Source organism: Crocodylus siamensis, chromosome 3, assembly GCF_052110815.1.
Source record: "Crocodylus siamensis isolate JL-2025a chromosome 3, ASM5211081v1, whole genome shotgun sequence".
NCBI lineage: Eukaryota > Metazoa > Chordata > Crocodylia > Crocodylidae > Crocodylus > Crocodylus siamensis.
The window spans coordinates 25,099,922-25,122,416 of record NC_143397.1 but is presented as its reverse complement, the minus strand read 5'-3'; the positions used below and the strand labels follow the sequence as shown (position 1 = coordinate 25,122,416).

At 44.4% G+C, this 22,495-nt stretch overlaps 1 protein-coding gene across 1 annotated transcript in view; it reads right to left on the bottom strand.

The window, feature by feature from the left end:
• Positions 1-305: 305 nt before the first annotated feature.
• The window catches only part of WDR70 (WD repeat domain 70), a 275,742-nt gene continuing 253,552 nt past the window's right edge, over positions 306-22,495 (bottom strand). Inside the window, exon 18 of the mRNA XM_090037959.1 lies at positions 306-3,074. Coding sequence (XP_089894085.1) covers positions 2,987-3,074 — 88 coding nt within the window. The 3' untranslated portion in view covers positions 306-2,986. The remainder of the gene's footprint in view (positions 3,075-22,495) is intronic.

Genomic DNA, 22,495 nt, shown 5'->3' with positions numbered 1-22,495 from the left:
GTTGGAGCACAGAAATTATCATGTTCCAGCAGCCTCCAGAGTCACATATATCAGTGTCCCGGTGCTGAAAAATTGTGGCAGGCTGCTTTAAACTAAAGCTTGTTCAGTAAGTTTTATCAGTGCAGGGATGCTAATACACATGATGCTTAGGCACTATTAATTAGCACTGCTCGCTAATTGAAGTGCCTCCCCTCTCCCTGCATATCTATAAATGCCCAGTGAGATGACCTCCTGATAAGCTCAAGTTCTTCATCAATCCAAAACCACTTCACAGCACATTGCAAGAAATCACTACTTACTACCAGTGATGAATGACAAATTACCTGATTTATTTAAGACAAAAGACTTCCTGTCTTTGTGATGTTACAACCAGGTTTGTGACAGACATCCAGTTACCTGCCAGATTTTGCCACATACTTTGCAATACCATTGGGGTAGGAATACATTAGTTAAAACAAGTCTGGATTTGGCACCTTCTGGCTTGAGAACATCTAGGCAAACTTTCTACAACAACAACAAAAAAACCAACTAATTTAACCTCTTTTCTGCTAGAATACTTAAAAGGGTTGTTGAAAGAACTTGCTATTCAAAATTCGAGCTTTCTAGACTGCCAATAGTTTGTTTCTTTCCCCCCAACTGATTCATTCTTTACTATCGAATTCCCAATATTTTATTTGTGGTTAAAAAAACCCAAAATCTACTTATGTGAAAACTTGCTTTTTTGTTCAGTGTGCTTACCAGTAAATTTGATGTTCATGTCTCTGAAAAATAAAACCAATATGAATGCAAGTACAGTTAAAGCTTATTTGCCTGAAAAACCTGAATAATGATTGCAAAGAGATGTTTTAAATTATTTCCCTATCTTTACCCTGATAAACTGAGGCCACACATGATGATTATGAAATAAATGATTGAAAATAGGAATTATGTAACATTTTAAACTGGAGCGAAACATTCTGAATGAAATGTGGAAGAATTAATCTACATTTTCATTAAATACAAATTAGAAAATATAATATCAAGTAATTTCTAAAAGAATAAAATAATAGTTTATAAGTAACTTAATCTAAATAATATTATTTGGGCCACTAACTTGATAAACTAACATAACAGGAGATTGTGTTAGCTTTTCTTTATTCCTGCCAACTCAGAGAACAGTAGCAGCATTTTCCATTATGCATCTTTTTCCTCTAGCTCTCTCCACATTGTAGTAACCCATTCTGGCTTCATGGAAAACTTCCAAGTGATGTTAAAAATCAGTAAAGTTATCCTGCGTTCAAACTAAAGATCAGGAAGACTAATTAAATCTTGGATAATCTTGTTCAGAGAGATAATACAATCATATTAATACAATGTTCTAATATACATTAATTGCTTATTAAAGAATGATACCAGCTGTGGGGAACATCACAAGGAGCTATTTGTTAGATGCTATTAATTAACAACTGTGTTTGCTTTCCACTCATATCTCCGTTCCTGGCAGTTATCTGTTCCCTTCTTTCTGTTTCTCCCTCTTTCCCATTCACGTTATTTTGGACAAGTGATCACAATTGTAACCCCTAGTTAGGGATTTAGTACTGAAAAGATCCAATAGCAGCAGCAATTATAATAAGCTATCACTATCAAAGTACAAAGGACTATCAAACACCTAAACTTCAATGGGACATGGGAACTATGGTCTCAAGCTGGAGCAAGAGAAGTTTAGGTTAGATATTGGGAAAAACTCTCTCACCAGGAAGGTAGTAGAGAACTGGAACAGGTTACCCAGAAAGGCTGTGTGGAATCTCCATCCCTGGAAGTTTTTAAAACCTGGGTAGACAAAGTCTTGGCTGGGATGATCTAGTTGGGGATGGTTCTGCTTTTAGCAAAGGGTTGGACTACATGACCTCCTGGGGTCCCTTCCAACTCATTTTCTATGATTCTATGACATGACTACATGCTTAAGGTTAAGTACGTGCTCCGGTGCTTTGCTGAATCTGGGCTTCAATTAGGTAAAACTAAAGACCATCCCATCTCTTTCCTTCTCCTCTTTGTAACATTTACCACAGCCACATAATATTAAAAACTAAAACTTTCAATAATGAAATGACCATTTTATAATGATCAGTATCGCCCTTCAGAAAGAAACTGGCAGCCAATATGTATACAGCTGATGAACACCACAAACATAATGGTATGTGTATACTGCCTAACATATGTATACTCTCTGTAAGGGGTTATTGTCTGTCAATACATAGGAATAGGGCTGGAGGCCCGAACAACATTATTTTAATGCTCCTAGCCATGTAACGTTAGAAAAATAAAATCAATGCACAATATCTTTTAAACAAAATACAATTGTGCAGTCCTACTCAATATGACTTAAAAATAAAATATTTATTACTAAAAAATTGTGAGAGTGCACAAATGCAATAGACATATCTTTGAAGTAAAATGTAAAAGCAAAAAAAGTTTGAGAAAACTAGCACATCAGCTAAACAAATCTGACATCTGTAAATTATTTAAAAATGGTATGCCTAAAAAAATGTTAATCCACGATTTTGCCTATTTTTTGTGCAACATAATAGGTGTTATTGGAATGAATAAAAGATGACTGAAAATCTGCAGACCTTTTATTTCCTTACCTAAAATCTTTAGGATATCACATCTCAAATGGTACCATTAATTAAAAGGATCTTTATGGAAATACGCTGATTAACCAGATGATCTCTTCTGGTTATACATTATAAGCACAAATATTTTTCTTTTAAAACATAAAACTAAGAAACTGATAGATAACTTGTTATATAATATAATTACCTCCTTCTTGCAAAATGCAGATTAACAATTCTAATGCATCTCAGTGTAACAATCATCTTTTAGTTGCAAACAGCAGTTCAATGTATTACAAGAATGTGTTTGTAAAAATGTAAGCTCTTGGAGCACAGCAAAAATATCTCTCTACTTTGTATCAAATCCTATGTCATCTTCCTTCCAACCAAGGTATTTAAATTTTACGTTTCTTCCATTCTGGTTTGTTGTCCGTTTCATCTTCTTCTTGCTCCACTTCCGCAAAAACTGTTTTTGGCTGAGTCCTAAGAAAACATTAAGAAGGAATAAAATAATTATTAAATTACAGCTTCTTCTATACAGAAGTGAACAACTTTTTTCTGATCCTTAAGAGGAAAAGATGTCATGGGTTTAATTTTTTTTCATTTTAATCATTAAAAGAATACTCACTAAAATTATAGCAAACCATAGACGTGCAACTTTAAGGCAAAAAGCAAAAAAAATTAACTGAATAATGAATAAGTAGTTATCTCCTGCAAGTAATGTTTGCTTGTTACCCAACTCTGTTATGTGTATTTCAATGAATAACATTAAGATAGAAGGAAATAAAGAGATTTAAATAGCATTTGAGAAACGAAGTTAAAAATTTTCACTTTTCACGATTAAAAAAAATAAATAAATCTTTGATGCACTATTGTTTGACACATGCCAGAAAATGAAAGACCGCAGCATGGTTTCTGGCTAAGCCTCTGCATGCTAAAACTACCCATCTCCAGAGACTCCATCCAGCACTACTGTAGCATAATAAATATAATGATCTTCATATGAGAACATACTGTATCCCTGCAAGGAAGCTTGATCCTATTTGCCCATACTTGCTTGTAATTCTAATACTCACTCAGAGAGGAATAAAGAAATATGGTATAAACTAATATCAACAGTTTCTCATCAAATTGTTTATATAAGTACAACTTTGCTGTTTTACATTTTAATCACAGTTTAGTACATTTTTCCAGTCTAATGTTTAAAAATAATCATAGAATTTTGAGCAGTATTTCTGAAGTTTGTCATGCTGGAGACATTTTTTTTCTAAAACACACAACAAAGTACAAAAAGCAGACAAGATAGTCATTAACATATTAGTGTATTAGCTGACACTAACAGGATTTTGAGGATGTGAAATCCTAAGTACTATTATTAAAACTGTTACTTGGCAGACCCTGCAAAGTGCACACTTATTTCTCATTTTAGCCGAGTCCAAAGCAGCCCCAGTGTATATAATACTCTTAACAGTTAATGGCCCGGGCTTTCTCCAGTTTAAGTATGAGGCACAGAAGAGGCCAAAAATTGCTTGAGTAAAGGGTTCTCTCTACTGGCACAGCCACCTCCTCAAATTCTAGTTCACAGGAGGGGAACTACAGAGGTGCTCCAGAGGGTATAGGGAAGTTGGAATGGTGCTTTCCTGGCATGTTCCTCCAATGCTGTATGGTCCCAGAACAACCAAGCACCTAGGTCAGCTTTACTTTGCTGCATCATCATCTGAGCAAAGATGGGACACAGCTGAGGAACTACATCAGCAAAAGTCAAGAAGACGACATACTCAGCAGCATGGAAATTACAGTAAAAAATCAACATCTAGATCAAGTTAAACACCTGTGAGACAATAATGAAAGAATTCACATATTTTAAATTTTCTGAAGATTGTTTCATACTGTTTAATCTGCATGACTTTTACTTCTTTGATAGCCAAAAGAGAAAAAAGAAAAGTAAAAAAAACTGTAATATTTCAGCCAACATGTTCACCAGGGACAAAGGCTGAAACACTGGATTTTGTTAGTTGTTGCAGAAATGAAATTTATGGAATCCTTTCCTCCCCCCCACATCCAAAAATTGTTGACAGAAGCTTAGCCAACTTTAAGGCTAGGGACATTCAAAAAGCCTGAGCCTGAATTGATTCAATCTTTGCAGGTTAGTCTGGCTAGGCTAAGCTGGTTTGTAACTGTACAGACATCCCAGAAATATAGGCACATGCCTGCAGTGGCTCAGGCTAGAATATGGGGCAGAGGGGGGCAGCTCTAGAGCAGCCCTCCCTTCCCTTCCACAGTGTTGAGCTGAGGGGGGGCATGGCCAGGTCCCAAAAGGATGTTCTGATTAGGGAACGGTTTTCCCCCCTCGAAAACAGAGCATTTATCAGCATTTAACACCCCATCAGAAAACAAAGTCCCTCTCATTAGTTCAAGCTCTTCTTAAACAACTTTTTCAAAGAAAGGGAACATTCCAAAGAAGGACATTACCAGCTACCTGTTGATTAGCTCAAAAAGGACACAGTCCTATTTGCCTTTGCCCCATATGCCACATCACAGACCATAGCCAACATGTGGTCTACTAGCTAATACTGTGAGGTGTCTGTGTAAAGCAGAGGGGAATCCCTGCTTACCAGGGAGTGTGTGTGTGGGGCGTGGGGAAGAGGGTGGGACAGAGAGGAGGGAAGCCAGGCAGATGCCTGCAGTCTCTGCTGGAGCTCCAGCCAGGGAGCAGAGGGGAAGGGCCAGCTCTTCTGTGGAGCAGAGCCTCGCCTAGCCCAGAGAGCATGCTGGGATGCTGGGGGAGTCTGATTTAACTTAAACCAGCAGGAGGTCTGCGGCAGACATTTCATAAACCAGTTTGACCCAGATCAGTTAAGTCTGATATTACATTCAACCAGTTTTATCTCAAACCAGTTTCAGCCATTTTCAAACTGGGTTATGTGCACTGAATATCTGCTCTGTTACAGGTTTAAACCAGTTTCTGATGACTTAAGCTAGGGACAGACATTACACACAAAACAGTTTAAGAGTTTACTTATTTTTTACACACCATCAACAAAAAGGGATCTGAATACCATGGGGTATCACATCAAGCCAGTATCATGCTTGTCAGGGAAGCATAGCGGTTCTCTGATGAGCTATTATCTCTGCATTTCTTGAAGTTTCAGATGGAGATAGCCATCAAAGAAAAATGATTTAATTAAATAAAAAGTCCACAATCCTGTACATCTGGGCTGCAAAATATTTACGTTCACTGAAACTTATAAGACGTCCTGAGCCTACTAAGGCAAAACACTGCAAAATCATTGAGAAGTAACAATCTTTACAGAAAACTGGAACAATCAAATTCTATCTGTTTCAGAGTGCTTAGGGTTGGAAGGGACCTAACCAGATAATCAGGTCTGACTCCCTGCCCCGGGCAGGAATGCGTGCTGGGGTCATAAAACCCCACTCAAAATATCCATCCAGCCTCCTCTTGAAGACCCCCAAGGTAGGAGACAGCACCACCTCACTTGGGAGTTGTGGCAGGGCACTGTGTGTGCCTGCCACTTTAAAGCCCTGGAGCTGGCAGCCGCCAGCCTAATGAGGGCAGCCATTTTAGGTTCAGGGCTGCCCATATAAACAGGGCAGTTTAGCTGCAAGAGGTCAGGCAACAACATTGCTTGGCCAGAGGGCTGCTCAGTTCCATCTGGAGGTAAAGGAGGAGCTGTAGGGGATGGCAGGAGGCTCCTGGTCCAGGGTACAACCTAAAACTGCACCCTGCTGGGAGTGGGTGGCCTGGTGGGGCTCTCAGTGGCGTGGGAACACCGAGGAAATGCCAGGCCAGTTACCACCCTGGTGAAAGGTGGGTCAGGGCACTTTAACCCCTAGCCAACCCAGGTGGGTTATCCCTTTGTGTGTAGGGCCCAGGGGGTGGACCCTTAGAGAGAGTGAGGGGCTACAGACTCAAATACTGATCGAGAGAGTACCCTCGACTGGCCCATGCTGGGGCCAGGACCAGACCGGTCAAAAGGGCCAGGACCCACCACGAGGGACGCCCGAGAGCTGAGGGCCAGGGGTTCCAGCTGGCCTGGAGGTGGCCAGGGCTGGTAGCCAAAGGTCCTGGGACGGGACCACACCCAAGAGGGGAAAATGGCTTCAGGGAGCTACGTAGCCTATATGAAGGTGGATAAGGCTGCCTGATGAGGGGAATTTGGGGTTCAATCAGAAGGAGTTTGGGGCCCAGAGTGGGGCCGGTGATTATGGGAACATCAACATGCCATCTGCAAGGCTTTGAGCTGCAGTGCAGGGGAGGAATGGAGCCACAGATAGCTCCCCCTGGCATCGGGGCAGAAAATGGGCAGCCTCCTGCTTATTACCAACTAATTAATTCATTAAGACCAAGGCATGGTGGGCGAGAAAGCCCAGGAACAGGTGGGTGGGCCACGCAGAGATCGGCCCTGAGCAGTCCCCCTGTTACAAGAGTCCATTACAGAGCCTGGCAGCCCTAACTGTAAAGTAATATCTCCTGATGTCCAGCCTGAACCTTCTAACAATTTGTGGCTGTTATTCCTAGTAACCCTGGGTGGTGCCTGGGGGAACAGAGTCTCCCCCATTTCTCACTGGTCCCCCCCTGTTGAGTTTGTAAACGACCACCAGGATCCCCTCTCAACCTCCTCTTCTGGAGGCTGAATAGATTCAGGCCCTTCAGCCTCTCTTCATAAGGCATGGCCTGCTGCCCCCTGACTATGCGAGTGGCCCTCCTCTGGACTCTCTCAATGCTAGCCACATCCCTTTTAAAATGCGGTGCTCAGAACTGGATGCAGTACTCCAACTATGGCCTGACCAATACCACAGAGGGGAAGGATCACTTCCCTGGACCTGCTTGTGATGCATCTGTAGATGCATGACAAGGTGCAGTTAGCCTTACCGACCGCGTCCTCGCATTGGCGGCTCATGTTAATTCTGGAGTCCACAATGAATCCAAGATCCCTTTCTGCCACTGTTTTGACAAGAGAGGAGTTCCCCAGCCTATAGGTGTGTTGATGGTTCCTTCTCCCTAGATGTAGCACCTTGCACTTGTCTGGGTTGAATTCCATCCTAGTCTCATCTGCCCACCTCCGTAACCTGTCTATATCTAGATGGATACTGTCCCTCCTCTCCAGCATGCCCACCTCACCCCACAACTTGGTGTCATCAGCAAATTTGGACAGCGTGCTTTCCACACCCACATCCAGATTGCTGATAAAGGTGTTGAACACTACAGGCCCCAGAAGACAGACACCTGAGGGACTCCACTGCCCACATCCCTCCAGGTTGAAAGCGACCTGTCCACCACCACTCTGGGTGCTACCATCTAGCCAATTTGACACCCATCTGACTGCGTAGGCATCAATGCTGCAGTCACCTAGGTTTTTTTGAGAGAAAATGATGGAAAACAGTGTCAAAGGCCTTCTTAAAGTCCAGGTAGACAACGTCTACCTCGACGCCCTTGTCCAGGGACTTTGTGACCTGATCATAAAAGGAAACCAAGTTAGTCAGGCAGGATCTGCCCTCAATGAACCCATGCTGGTTGCCCCTGAGCATTACCTCCCCTGCTGGGCCATTGCAGATGTGTTCTTTTATGATTTTCTCAAAGGTCTTCCTGTAGAAAAACGCCCAGTTTTTCTTTTTTTATTTATTTTTAAATGCATTCCCTCCCCTTCCCCAACCATTTCTGACTTTTTCTCTCCCTCTCTATTCCCTATAGATAAGTATAAGTGAGCTCAGACTTAGGATAAGCTTTAACATTTTAATTTTGGTAGCAAGTTTTTGGATATCCACTGTTTTATACTGTATTATTATTAGGTTTGTATTGATTTTTACTGTTGTATATTGCATTATTATCATTTTTATATTGATTTTTACTGCTTCATATGAATATTGTATGGTTTAGGCCTGTGTCTGTAAGTGAACCAAACTGATGTCAAGTTTTCATTTTGTATGTTAAGTCTCCATCTTGTGTCCTCTGCCCGGGCATCCTCTGTATTGCAACTGTATGATTCACATATTCCTCCCATGTAAATTGGTTCCCGGATGAATGAAAGTGATTGGGAATGACTGAATTACAATGGTAGCAGGCCTCTACTGAATGGCCTGTAACAACTGGACCATCACCTTGCATTGATTCATCCAGGAACCATGGACCTCACCTAGGAACAGAGACAAGAACCCAGCATTTGAAAGACAAAAGACCCTGCAGAACCAGCAACTCTATCATTGTACCCCACCATTACAGATACCTGAAACTGCACATCCCTGCATGGAGCACACATGCTCAGTACGCCAGGGGCTGACTCTTGCCTGGGCATGCCACCTGTCACTAGGGTCACACAAGGTCTGCCCCTATAAAAAGGGGCAGTGAAGACAGACCCAGTGGGAATGCCATTTCCATCTGGACCAGATCAGCTTCACGTTACCTATCCACCCCAGAGGCCCTGCCAACAACCCCCATTGGACAACACTGAGCTGAAGGAGACCCCAACTGCCCATCGAGGATCAACTTCCAGCCTGCCCTTAATAAAGTTCTGGGCAGCTACAAGATCCCCCCTTAGTCTCCTCTTGCAGAGACTGAAGAGATTCAGGTCCCTCAGTCTCTCCTCATAGAGCTGGCCACAGAGGCCCTCAACCATATGAGTGACTCTCCTCTGGACCCTCTCCAGGTTCTCCACATCCTTGTTGAAGTGCAGCGCCCAGACCCGGACACAGTACTCCAGCTGCGGCCTGACCAGCACCGCACAGAGGGGGAGCAAGACCTCTCTGGACCTGTTAGTGATGCCCCTGTTGATGCAGGACAGGGTGCGGTTGGCTCTGCCTATTGCTTCATCGCATTGGCGACTCATATTCATCCTGGAATCAATCATGACTCCAAGATCTCTCTCTGCCTCTGTGCTGCTGAGAGGGTCAGCCCCTAACCTATAACCATAATGCTGGTTCCCTCTCCCCAGGTGCAGCATCCTGCACGTGTCCTTGTTGAACCGCATCCTGTTCAGATCCGCCCACTTCTCCAACCTATCCAGGTCTGCCTGAATGCAGCCCCTGCCTGCCGGTGTATTCACTTTACCTCACAGCTTGGTGTCACCAGCAAACTTGAACAGGGTGCTTTCCACACCCTCATCCAGGTCGCTAATGAAGAAGTTGAACAGCACTGGCCCAAGGACCTAGCCCTGGGAGACTCCGCTGCCCACACCCTCCCAGGTCGACATTGACCTGTCCACCACCACCCTCCGGGTGCGCCCCTGGAGCCAGTTTGCCACCCATGTGACTGTGCATTCATCAATGCTGCAGTCCCTCAGCTTGCCCACCAGAACTGCACGGGACACTGTGTCGAAGGCCTTCTGAGATGACATCGACTTCCTCCTTCACATCTAAGCTCTTTGTTACCTGGTCATAGATTCATAGATTCATAGATGCTAGGGTCGGAAGGGACTCAATAGATCATCGAGTCCGACCCCCTGCATAAGCAGGAAAGAGTGCTGGGCCTACATTACCCCAGCTAGATATACATCCAACCTTCTCTTGAATACCCCCAGGGTAGAGGAGAGCACCACCTCCCTTGGGAGCCCGTTCCAGACCTTGGCCACTCGAACCGTGAAGAAGTTCCTCCTAATATCCAATCTAAATCTGCTCTCTTCTAGCTTGTGGCCATTATTGCTCTCTTCTAGCTTGTGGCCATTATGCAAAGAGACCAGGTTAGTCAGGCAGGACTGGCCTTGCACGAACCCATGCTGGTTACCCCTCAACCTCACTTCCCCTCCAGGGCTCTCACAAATGTGGCCCTTGATAATTTTTTCAAAGACCTTCCCCAGGATAGAAGTGAGGCTGACTGGCCTGTAGTTGCCAGGCTCTTCCTTCCTCCCCTTCTTGAAAATAGGGACCACAGTGACCCTTTTCCAGTCCTCAGGGACTTGGCCCGAGCACCAGGAGTCCTTGAACAGCCGTGCCAAAGGCTCTGCAATGACACCAGCCAATTCCCTCAGCACCCGCAGATGAAGGTCATCCGGGCCCGCTGACTTGGACACATCTAAGCCCTCCAGGTAATCCTTAACTAGGTCTGAACTGTTGGGGGACTCACATCCTTCCTGGGCCTCTCTACGCTATCACCTGAGAGCACCCCATTGTCAGCAGACAGGAACACGGAGGCAAAGAACTTGTTGAAGAATTCTGCCTTCTCTCACACGTCCATCACCAACTGCCCTGCCCTGCCTCGTAGGGGTCCAATGTTAACCCGAGACTTCTTGCTACCTATATACTTGAAGAAGGACTTTTGGTTATCCTTAATCCCAGAAGCTAATCTAAGCTCCAGTGCTGCTTCAGCCTTCCTCACCAAATCTCTACAAGCTCGGGTCAGGGCGGTATACTCCTCGTTTGTCCCTGCCCCCTGCTTCCACTGCCAGTATGCCTTTTTCTTTGCCCTCAGGCCAGCCTGGATATCCGCACTCAGCCATGAAGGGTTCTTGGACCCTTTTCCTGCCTTCCTGCACAGAGGAATTGCGTCCTGCTGCGTTCTTACCTTAACCTTTCCCCAGGTATCCCAAGTACACCAAGCACATACATACATACACATCACAACACCCAACTTAGGAACTCACCTGTGTGCATGTGTAGGTGGGTAGTATGTGTGTGAATTACTGAATACACATATATACACATGTATATATGTGAATACACATATATACTATATATATACACACATATATAGATATCATTGTGTGTGTGTGGTACATGAATTAGTAATCCACATATGTGTATTGGATGTGCAGGTGTTGGTAACTGGTGTGTGCAGCGTATGGACTTAAACTGGTGATAGGTGTGCATGAACCTAGATTGGTTATTTTGAACGTGTGTATCTGAGTTGCTAGAGTGAGTGTGTATGCCTAGTAGGGGTGTATGCACCTAGTGAGTGTATGTGTGCTTAATTTCATAGACATTAGGGCTGGAAGGGACCTCGGGAGATCATCGAGTCCAGCCCCCTGCCCAAAGGGCAGGAAGTCAGCTGGGGTCATAGGATCCCAGCAAGATAAGCATCCAATTTACTCCTGAAGGTGTTCAATGTAGGTGCTTGAACCACCTCCGCTGGTTGAACCACCTCCGTTGATTGATTTTTATATGTGTATATGCAATTGTACACCACGCCCTCCTGTCTAACGGTGGAATATTGAGATCCTGACCATTGGCCTGACCCCTCAGGGCAACATTTCCAAGGACCAAGGTAAGACTAACTGGCCTATAGTTGCTGGGGTCCTCCTTTCTCCCCTTCTTGAAAATAGGGACCACACTGGCCCTTTTCCAATCCTCTGCTCCTGACCAGAGCCCCATGAGCGCTCATACAGCCATACCCTCGGGTAAAGAGTTTCTGGACGCAATGATTTAAACATGCCCACGCCCTCCAAAGTTCCCTAAATAGGTCGTCCCTGACCCTAGGCATGGCGGTGCCTCCCCTGGGTCCTTCCATTATCCTAGTGGGGGAAATGTCCCAGTCCCTGTCCAGGAATATGGAGGCAAAGAATTCATTATAGAGGTCAGCTTTTTCGTTTGCTTCAATCACCAGATTGCTAAGCCTGTCCTGTAGGGGCCCCACATTACTCGGTGCCTTCTTCTTACTATTTATGTATTTGAAAAAGGACTTTTTGTTATCCCTAATTCTGGTCACTAGCCCTATCTTCATCTTTGCCTTGGCCCTCCTAACAGCCTCCCTGCAGTCCCGAGCAATGGAGGTATAATTCTCCTTGGTGACAGCCCCTTCCTTCCACTGTTTGTACACCTCCTTTTTTCCCCTCAGGCATTCCTGGATGCCTTTGCCAAGCCATGGGGTTTTTTTTTAGCACTCCTGCCCTCCTTGGTGAGCATTGGGACTGACTCCTTTTGAGCCTGGAGGATAGTCTCCTTGAGGAACAAACACCCGTCTTGGACTCCCATCTCACTGAAGCTCCAAGATCCCAATGCCTCTCCTACTAATCTTCCTAGTTCACTGAAGTCAGCCCTCCTGAAGTCGAGGACTTTTGCCTTACTGCTTGCAAAAGGCAAATGATTGCTTGCTATCTTGTTTTTTTAAAACTAGCATGAAAGGGCTTACTGGTTTCCATCTCAGCTGGAGTATAAACTTTTCCACCTCCACAGTATAGATAATGTGTGATGTGGGACACTTAGTGTGATTCTGACCATTATAAAGACATAAGCAAATGAAAAAAATCTGGTTTTGTTATTCCACTATCAGCAGAGATCATTTTCAATAGCTGCACTACAAATTGCCAGCATAGTAGGAGTTTGTTACATAACTAATACTTGTAGAAACATTATTAGAACAGGATTATTGCTTTACCACGTTTTCATTTCTGAGGGCTCTTTTGCTCTTCAGCTGTTATAGATTTTCATTTACTATGTGACCATCAGATGATATCAGCTATCAATGCAGTACAACAATGCTCCTGAAATGAAATGCACTCTTGTTGCTCCTTAAAGACCATACTAAATAATAAAGGTTAAAACCAAAATGAAGAGAACGACCATATGTGCGTGTTGCCAGAATGGGTCATATAAATACTTCAAACAAGTTCTCTCCAGTTAAGCTGCCTGGAGTGCAACAATTGCATGTCATAACTTTTGAAATTCATCTTTGTTCTATACTGGAATCAAGAAAAACATTCAAGAATTCTTACAACAAGGAACGGTCTCAAAAAATCCATTTTCAGATCAAAAGAATCAGATTTTTTATTCAGATTGTAGACCTCCTCCCACTTTTCATTTGGCCAGTACTGCTCTGGACTTCAGAGGCTGTCTTGTCAAAATCTAGGCCTCTCTACTTTAACAGGACAAAATATATTGGCAAAGTTTTGTTAAAATGTTCCAAAGTTCTAAGTGAAGGTAGTTGAGCTATCAGCTCTGTTAATCGTTTATTTTACGATGCACCATTATGGTTTTTGAGGGGAAAAAAAATCACATGCTCTCCTTTGATGCTACAACCCTTTCTTTTAACCCACTTCCCTTCCCAAATGGTGGGGAACAATAAGGATAGACAAGAAATTATAGGGCCAATTGGGTACAATTTTACTAAGCAATACGGTATGTCCTGAAAATGCTTCCCTTAGCAATAGCAAAAAGTGTGAATTATAGCTTCCTGTTGTCTTCTTTGTCCTTTGTCTTTCCCTCAGGCCCAAAATTAAACAAAAAGTCTTCAAAATTGCCAGTCACAGGCACCATGGCACATGCTCTGTTGGGCTGCTACAGGCAGGGGTTATCCCAATGGGTGTATACTTGCTGGAGAAAAGAAAGGTGATGTTTCCCAAAGAGGTGGGGACCTGCATTTATTTAACACCATCCACATAAGTAAGATATTCTTTCCATCTGACCATAATGCTCTAATAATTGTTTCCCTAATCAGTGTTCCCTCTAAGCTGTGTGGTGCGTCGCTGCACAGGTGCCCCTGCCAGTGCAGCATGAGCATGGCACACAGCTTAGAGGGAACACTGTCCCTAATTCTAAAGGATTCTGTTTTAATGAATGTCTATTGTAACACTTTTAAATATCAAATATTCACAGACAACAGCAACAAGTCCATGGTAAAATTCTCATTCATTATGATTAACTCAGGGGTGGGCAATTATTTTGGCCAAAGGGCTGCTTACAGAGCTTTGGCAAACTGTCAAGGGCTGCAAGGGTAGTCCCACCCCTTAACAGGTGCCCTGCCCCCGGATCATCATCTTGGGACCAGAAATACTGCCCCCTTATGCCTAACCTTTGCCACCACAAGTCCCTCCCCTTGCCCCAAGAAGTACTCCTTTCAGCAAGGGGGTTTGCCTTCTCAGAACCAGAAAAATATCAAATTATATTCTAAAAATCAAACATCTACTATTACATTAATTCATTTGATTTCAAAAAATATTTTGGTCCTGATCTACATGTGTTTGTGTAGTCCACATAGAGCAGATTGTATAATAGCTTAAAATATATGGAGGGAGAGGGTGTGTAAGGTGTGTGGGGTCTGTGTGTATGGCAGTGCAAGGGGGGTGTGGGTACCTGTGTATGGCGAGGTGAGAGTGTTAGACTCGTCCTATGAATACACACACACACACACACACACACACACACCCCCTCCCTCCCTCAATACCCACAGCCTCTGCTGTGGCACGCGGAGCCCCTGCCAGCACTCTTCCATGACTGGGCTCTGTGCTCCTGGCCCTGAGGCACTGGTGTGGGCTCTGTGCTCCCGCCTGCCGCCATTTCCCCCTCCTGTTTGCCACTGCTGCCCTTCTCCTGACACTTTCCCATCCTCCTCACCTCTCCAGCAACACATCCCAGCTGCATGGCCAGGACTGCTGGCTGGCACCGCACAGAGTCAGCTGAGAATCATGGGGGCCATGCTGGCTCCTGCTGAGTCCCATGGTTCAGCAATGTAGCCAGGAGCCATGTGGTGCCAGAGTTGCCAGCGGGCAGGCAGGAGGTGAGGAGAAGCAGTGGTGGTAGGCAGAAAAGCAGAAAAATGGAGGTGGCAGGCAGGGGTCAGTGGCACCGAGTGGGCGGGTGTGTGGGAGCACAGGGCCCACAGCCAGTGAGGGCCCAGAGTGGGGAGGCAGGAGCACGGGGCCAAGGCTGGCAGGGCCTTAAAAAAAAACTAATATTGTCCACTGCAGGTAACTTAAAAGCAAGTGAGATGGACCACTTTTGTCTTGCTCCAACATACCAGTATCAACTTATATATTCCTAAAAAGGAAAATGAAATAGTCTACTGTCTTAGAACAAACAAGCAGTCCAAATAAATTAGTTTTTCTAATTTTTAAAAATGTTCTCAAACACTGACATTTAAAAAAAATTATTCTTCACTTTGGCAAAATAACATTTTAACAATACAAACAGTTTTCCTGTCAAAACATTCTCAATTTTTAAGAATAGGTCAAGATGCTATTGTTGATAAACCATTTTATTATCAATATCAATTTTAGAAGATAAATGCAGACTATAAGCTATATATTGGTATGTTTCAAATACGGTGAACATGGAAAAATGTAATTTAGATTTTATGAATTTGTACAAAATGTCCTTTTCTCATAATACTTTTCTACAAAAATTTACAAAACACAGGAGGATCAGATCAGAACTACTGTGTTTCTACCCAGCGGATTTTACATAAAAGAGCAACTATTTAACATCAATAATTTGTTTCCCTCTTTCCATGAAGGTATTTTACTGTTCATGTAGAGGAGTTTAAAATGTCATAATGGTCAGTCTGGATAAGTCTTTTAAAAATAATTTTCCCCCTTCTAACGGTAGGAGGCATAGGTTAAAGCATATTCATTCTCCTCTTCTGTTTCAGACTAGAATGTATCAGACCAAATGTTTTCACTTCAATTTGAAGTTCATAGGTCAAATTCTTCTAAATTATTATTACTCATCCGATAGGATTCATTCATAAAAGAATAAAGCTGGCTCCAGGCAAATGGTATGACTATGAGGGGAAATCACTTGTATTACTTGTGACTAAGTATGTGTGGGTAAACCACAGCTTTCTTGGCTCTCAGCCCATTGTTTATTATAAAAAAAATTCTCAAAGTCCAATGTCTATTATATAACCATGACTTGACAATCCGACACACTTGTTAACCCTACCAGTATGAATCAGGCCCAGATGAACCCTAAACTTACTTATCACAATCACAGAATTATGAAAACTAAAGAAAGGGAACAACAAAGACTTATGTCCAGAGACTTCTTTGGTTGACAGTTATTTTAAAAACCAGGAGTGAAAAAGGATTAAACACTTATTAGCTCTTTCTAAGCTACTACAAAAAAATTCTTCTTTTCTCATTATACAAATGATCATTTCAGAATCAGAAATATATAACCCAAACCCTGACGAAGAACAGAACGGTTAAGTGGATACTTTATACTGGACCACACATATTGGTCCTGGTTATGACCAAAAACTGCACCCTACTGGGGTTTGGGGTCACTATCGTGGGACTGCTTGTGGCATGGCAGCCCCTAGAAGGTACCACCAGAGCCAAACCCCAGGAAGGGTGAATCCGGGGTGCCTAAAACCCCAGCCTCTGCTGCTTTGCGGGTTACCCCTTGGCAGGGAAAGGCTAGGGGCGCTGACCACAAAATAAAAGTAAGGGCAGGGCTAGACTGTTGATCAGAGTGGACAGCTACATCTGGCTCCCTCTGGAAAGTCCTCTCTAATGGATCAGGCGGCTGAGCAGATACGCTCATCTCCCTGGTTATGAAGGCAGATGGCAAGAGCTATGGGGACAGCATAGGGCATCAGTTCAGGTACTGCAGGACCTGATAGCTATTCACTGCATCCAGACTTATCTTCAGACATCTCAGCCCTGTAATCCCACTGGATTCAGACAAGCCTGGATAAGCAGATTAGGGTGACTCTGCACAACTTCCCCTCACTTCAATCCAACTCGCCCGTAAGTCATGACATCTCTTAGGGTGACTCTGCACAACTTCCCCTCACTTCAATCCAACTCGCCCGTAAGTCATGACATCTCTATATCTCCCCCCCACCTCTGCCTCCCCATAGACATAACTCAAGTCCTGTGGTGATGGGCGAGTAGCAAAGCAGCAGGTATGGATACACTGGGAGCTGTAGCTGCACACAGGCAGCTCAGGGCATAGGGTCGCTTTTCACTGGACTGAAGCAGCAGTGGCATTTGGAACCCCTCTGCATGACTGAGCAGCCCTACATAGGATCACACTGCTCACTTTCAGAGGCATGAGAAAGGGGCTAGAAAAGGTGCTCAGAACATTGTCTGTTTCACCTTAATCCTAGACAACATACTGCAGCTGATGGGCTATAGCAATCAAAAACCACACAAAAAGAAAAAAACCCCCCAAAGGTAACACCACTCACAATCAGTGCTTGGAATATGTGCACACTAATGGTGTGTACAATAGCAGATAGACCAGAGAGAAGAACAGCTCTAGTTGGTAGAGAACTAGCCAGAGTCAACATTCAGATAGTGACCCTGAGTGAAACTTGCTTGGCTGAAGAAGGATAACTAACTGAAAAAGTAGCTCACTACACATCCTTCTGGAGCGGCTGTAGTAAAGAGTGACGTGAAGCTGGTGTTGGGTGTGCCATCAAAACACAGCTAGTCAGCAAGTTTACAAATCTCCCAAAGGGAGTGAATGACACACTCATGCTAATGAGACTCTCACTGTCTGGGCAAAGATGTGTAATTATCATTAGTGCCTATGAACCCACTATGACCAACCCAGATGTGATTAAGGACAAATTTTATGAATATAAAATTGCAGAAATCTCTTATTGCAGAAGTGCTGAAGGCAGGCAAGCTCATCATCCTTGGCGACTTCAACGCTAGAGTTATTGCAGATCACCAGACATGGCCAGGTGTAATCTGAAAAAAACGGCCTTGGGAAATGCAGTAGCAATGGGCTTCTCCTGCTGAGAAAATGCGCTGAACACAACCTCCTCATCACCAACACAGTATTTTGTCTGCCAAACCACAACAAGACATCTTGGATGCACCCATGCTCCAAGCAGTGGCACCTCATTGATTACATCATCATCAGAAGAGACAGATAGGATGGCGTGACAAAGGCCATGAGAAGTGCAGAATGCTGGACTGACCACAGGATCCTAGTTTCAAAACTGAGTATCTGGATACATCCTAGCAGACAACCACAAGGCAAAAAAGCACCCAAAAAGTTCAGTGTCTCCAAACTGAAACAGGAGAATGTGAAATGGGCATTTGTTGAAGAACTGAACAGCCAACTAGTAACAACTGATGTAAACTGCAATGACGTCAAAGAAACTGGGCAAACTTCAGAGACTGTCTACTCAACTGCATCCAATACCCTCAGTCCCAGCAAATGTAAACATCAAGAGTGGTTTGATGAAAATGACACTAAAGGGAGACTACTGAATGAGAAACATTGTTTCCATAAGGCCTGCTTAGAAGACAGCACTTCAACATCTAAGGTGGCTGTTACCAGATTAACCCGCTACTTTGGGGTGTGCTCATTTATTAGGGCTAGTCTTGGTAATTCTATCAATGTGCTGCTTGTGTTACTTGTGTTTCTATATGGAGCTGTATCTCTCCCTTCTGCAAGCCCTCACCCCCAATGGAGCTATCTTGCAGGACTCAGTTCAGTGGGGCTGGGTTCCTCCAGTCCCCAAATCAGTCATACACACAAACTCACACAGATTAACGTGACACGCCTGACCTGGCTGGGTTGATCAGCATGGACAGGCTGACATCCTCATATGCCAAGAATTAGTTCATCAGAGCAACAATAAACTACAGTCAGACACAAACACACAGTTAAACAGAACACCTCTGAATCTGGCTGGGTGTCCAGATGACACCCTCATGGGCCAGCATTCAGTTCATTAGGGCACGTCTGAGCCAAACTGGGTCAATCAGCCTGTACAAGCTGATCCCCTTATGTGTTTCAAACTCAGCACATCCCAATCTTTTAGCCTCTTGATGAGCAGACCCCACAGTATTTCTGGGCTTCACAGGGATCTTTAGCTTAGGTAAAAGGGGCATTGCTGCAGAGCAAGTGGGGGAAAGAGAAGTAAAGAAGGAAAAATATACCCAATTACCACCAGTTTGACTATAAAAGTTATTTATTGCTAAGTAGATGAAATATATATTGACACTAGTAGTAATAGACATGCAAAGGAAAAACAAACACAAACAGTCACAGTATACCCTGGTTTCACTAAGTATTTGGGGAAACTTAGCTCAAGCTTAACTAATACAGTTCAAGTTCAGAAATCTATGCTTAGAGAGAGAGAGAAGAGAAAAGAGAGAGAGAGCTGGGATCTCACCAGTCCAAGGCACTCAGGTTGCAGAGCTGACAGGTCAAAGTTCTCAGCACGATCCTTGAAGGGAGACGATCTGCCTCCTGCAGCCTCTCCAGAAGAAAGCGGGTGGTGTCAGCACACACACTGCTGCTGCTTTTACAGATTTTTATACCCCCAGTTCAGCTTCTTTCAAGCATTCTCAATAGTGTAAATCAAATTGTCTTTTCTATTGACAAGGGGTTATCTGATTGGAACATCTCAGGAACTTGATTGATACTCAGGAAACACCTACTTGGGAGCCAGCTTGACATTTCTATGGATAGCAGATATACTTGGTGGGATATCTCCTGGTGCCTTCAGAAACAATAGATTGCAGCGTCAGGGTTTTGGATTTTTACTTGCTGTGAACAAGCCTCAGCTTAGCATGACTTTTCCAGATCTTACTATAGTCTTTTAACAGACTTAAGGCACTTATTGGAGTGTTCATAACCTGTTGTGGAGAGGACTTCCACCAGTCGTCCCGGGAAAAGTATGACAACACTTGTGGTCAGGGCTCCAACGGGCTGGACGCTGTGATGAACCCTGTACCATTGTTCAAATGTTATCCATACCCCTCTGGACTCGGTCTATTGCCTCAGCATTCCCTAACCCGGCAACCGAGTTTTAGCCAATTAAGTTTACATAGGCCTCCCATAGTGGGACTGGGGAATGTACGGCCCGAGATGCCTAGTAAACTTACTTTTGCTTAGAGGTGTGTGGGGGGGGAGGGGGGGGCGGGGAGGAAAAGTCCTTTGTAAATCCAGATTAGAACTGGTCTGATAAATGCTGAGCTGGGTGTGAGGGTTGATTAGCATTTGGAACACAGATTCCCCATCATGCAGTGCTCCCCTGCTTTGCTGATCCCAGAATTCACTGCAGTCTCTGCTTCAGGCTTTCTATTCTCCATCTCTCATGTAAATGAATGGTCATCTGTTCCCATCTCAGATGCAAATGAGACCTAGGGCAGTTGTTTCACTTTTGTCACCCTTATCTGGAGGGTTTTAGGTGCGTCTCTCACTGCATCTTAATCAGTTTCTGTTTAGGTGGGGGGGGGCAATTCTTTGTGAGTCAGACAGTCTGTGTCCTGTGTCAGGGTTCCCCAAGAACATGGAGCTGACAGGTAACATGGCAGCCTTCAATAACATCACTGGACTGTCCAATGCAAACTCAGAGAGATGCAAAACTCATGGTTAAGCACCAAGGCAGATGAAATTCAGTTCTATGCAGACAGGAACAATATGAAGAACTTCTATGATGTGCTGAGGACACTCTATGGGCCAGTCATCAAGAACATCTCCAATACTGAGTGCTGATGGCACCACACTGCTCACTGATAAACGCAAGATACTGCAGAAATGAGCAGAGCACTTCAACAACATCCTTGATCCACAATCACCTATTAATGAGAAGGCTGCCCCAGGTAGACATTAATATATCTCTTGCTGATCCTCCAATGCTGACTGAGACTGTGAAAGCAATTAACTGGCTGTCAAATGGTAAAGCGCCTGGAGCAGAAGCTATACCAGCAGAGGTCTACAAGGCTGGAGGCTCACATGTGGCTTTGAAACGGACTGAACACTTCCAGCCAACATGTACTCAAGGTACTATAACCCAGGAGTACAAGAATGCATCCATCAGCCACTTGTATAAATGGAGAGGCAATAGACAATTCTGCGAGAACCAACGGGCATCTCCTTGCTGTCAATAGCTGGTAAAATGCTTGCTGCTGAATTGCCTTGTACAACACATTGAACAAGAGCTCTTGCCTGAGAGTCAGTGTGGTTTCAGGAAAGGAGGTGGGACCATAGACATGGTGTTTGCAGCTTGTCAGCTTCAGAAGAAATGCCAGGAACAAAACTCCAACCTGTACATGACTTTCATTGGCCTGACAAAAGCATATGATACAGTTATTCAGGAAGGCCTTTGGAAGGCATCATGGCAAAATTTGGTTCCCCAGAGAAATTCACTGCAATGGTTTGGCAGTTCTGTGATGGCACGCTCGCTCACATTGTGGATGACGTTGAGTCATCTGAACCATTTTCAGTCACAAATGGAGTCAGGCAGAGCTGTGTGTTGGCCCCAACCCTCTTTAGTATGATGTTCTCTGCCATGCTTAGAAATGCTTTTTTATGACTGTGACCCTGAGGATTGACATCAGTTACTGGATAGTAACTCTTCAATTTGAGACGACAGGTTACAGGAAGTGACTGCATGAAAAGTGCATCGCGGAGACCAACTGGCAGCTGCAGGAATGGTGCTTCGAGGCAGGCTTTGGCTTCCTCAGCCATGACTGGCACATCACGATGAGAGACATGCTGGGATGGGATGGGCTCCACCTTTCCCCTAAAGGTACGCGTGTGTTCTCTTCTAGGTTGGCGGACCTCCTCCGGCAGGCTTTAAACTAGGCTCGTTGGGGGAAGGGGAAGATGAGGGCGGAGGAAACATCAGACTGCCAGACCCAACAGCACCCACAACTACAGCCCAGCCCAGACCAACGAGCGAAGCAAATAAACAGGTAAAAGATAGGGGCCAGGGTAACGCTGGGACTAGGGGGTCAGTACACACATCCACAGGAGGCCTCAAATGCCTCTACACAAACGCTCGTAGTATGGGTAACAAGCAGGAGGAACTCACCCTCCTGCTGGCTGACACCAGCCCTGACATAGTGGGGATTACGGAAACGTGGTGGGACGCAACACATGATTGGGCAGTGAATGTCAAGGGCTATAGGCTGTACAGGAGGGACAGGATAGGAAAGAGAGGTGGGGGCGTGGCGCTCTATATTAAGGAGGAATACACATCCTCGTCAATTAGCAAGGAGTCAAGGGAGGGGCACTCCGAAGTGCTTTGGGTTAGAGTACAAGGCAGTTGAGGGGAAAGAGACTTAACGGTGGGAGTCTACTACAGACCTCCCAATCAGGGAGAAGAGCTTGACCAGGAATTCTTGGGTCAGCTCACAGAGGTAGTGAAGGCTAAGGATGTGGTAGTCATGGGGGACCTGAACTTCCCAGACATCTGCTGGGAAGAACAGTCAGCCAGGTCTGAACGCTCACGTAGGTTCTTGGCCAGAGTGCAGGACCTCCAT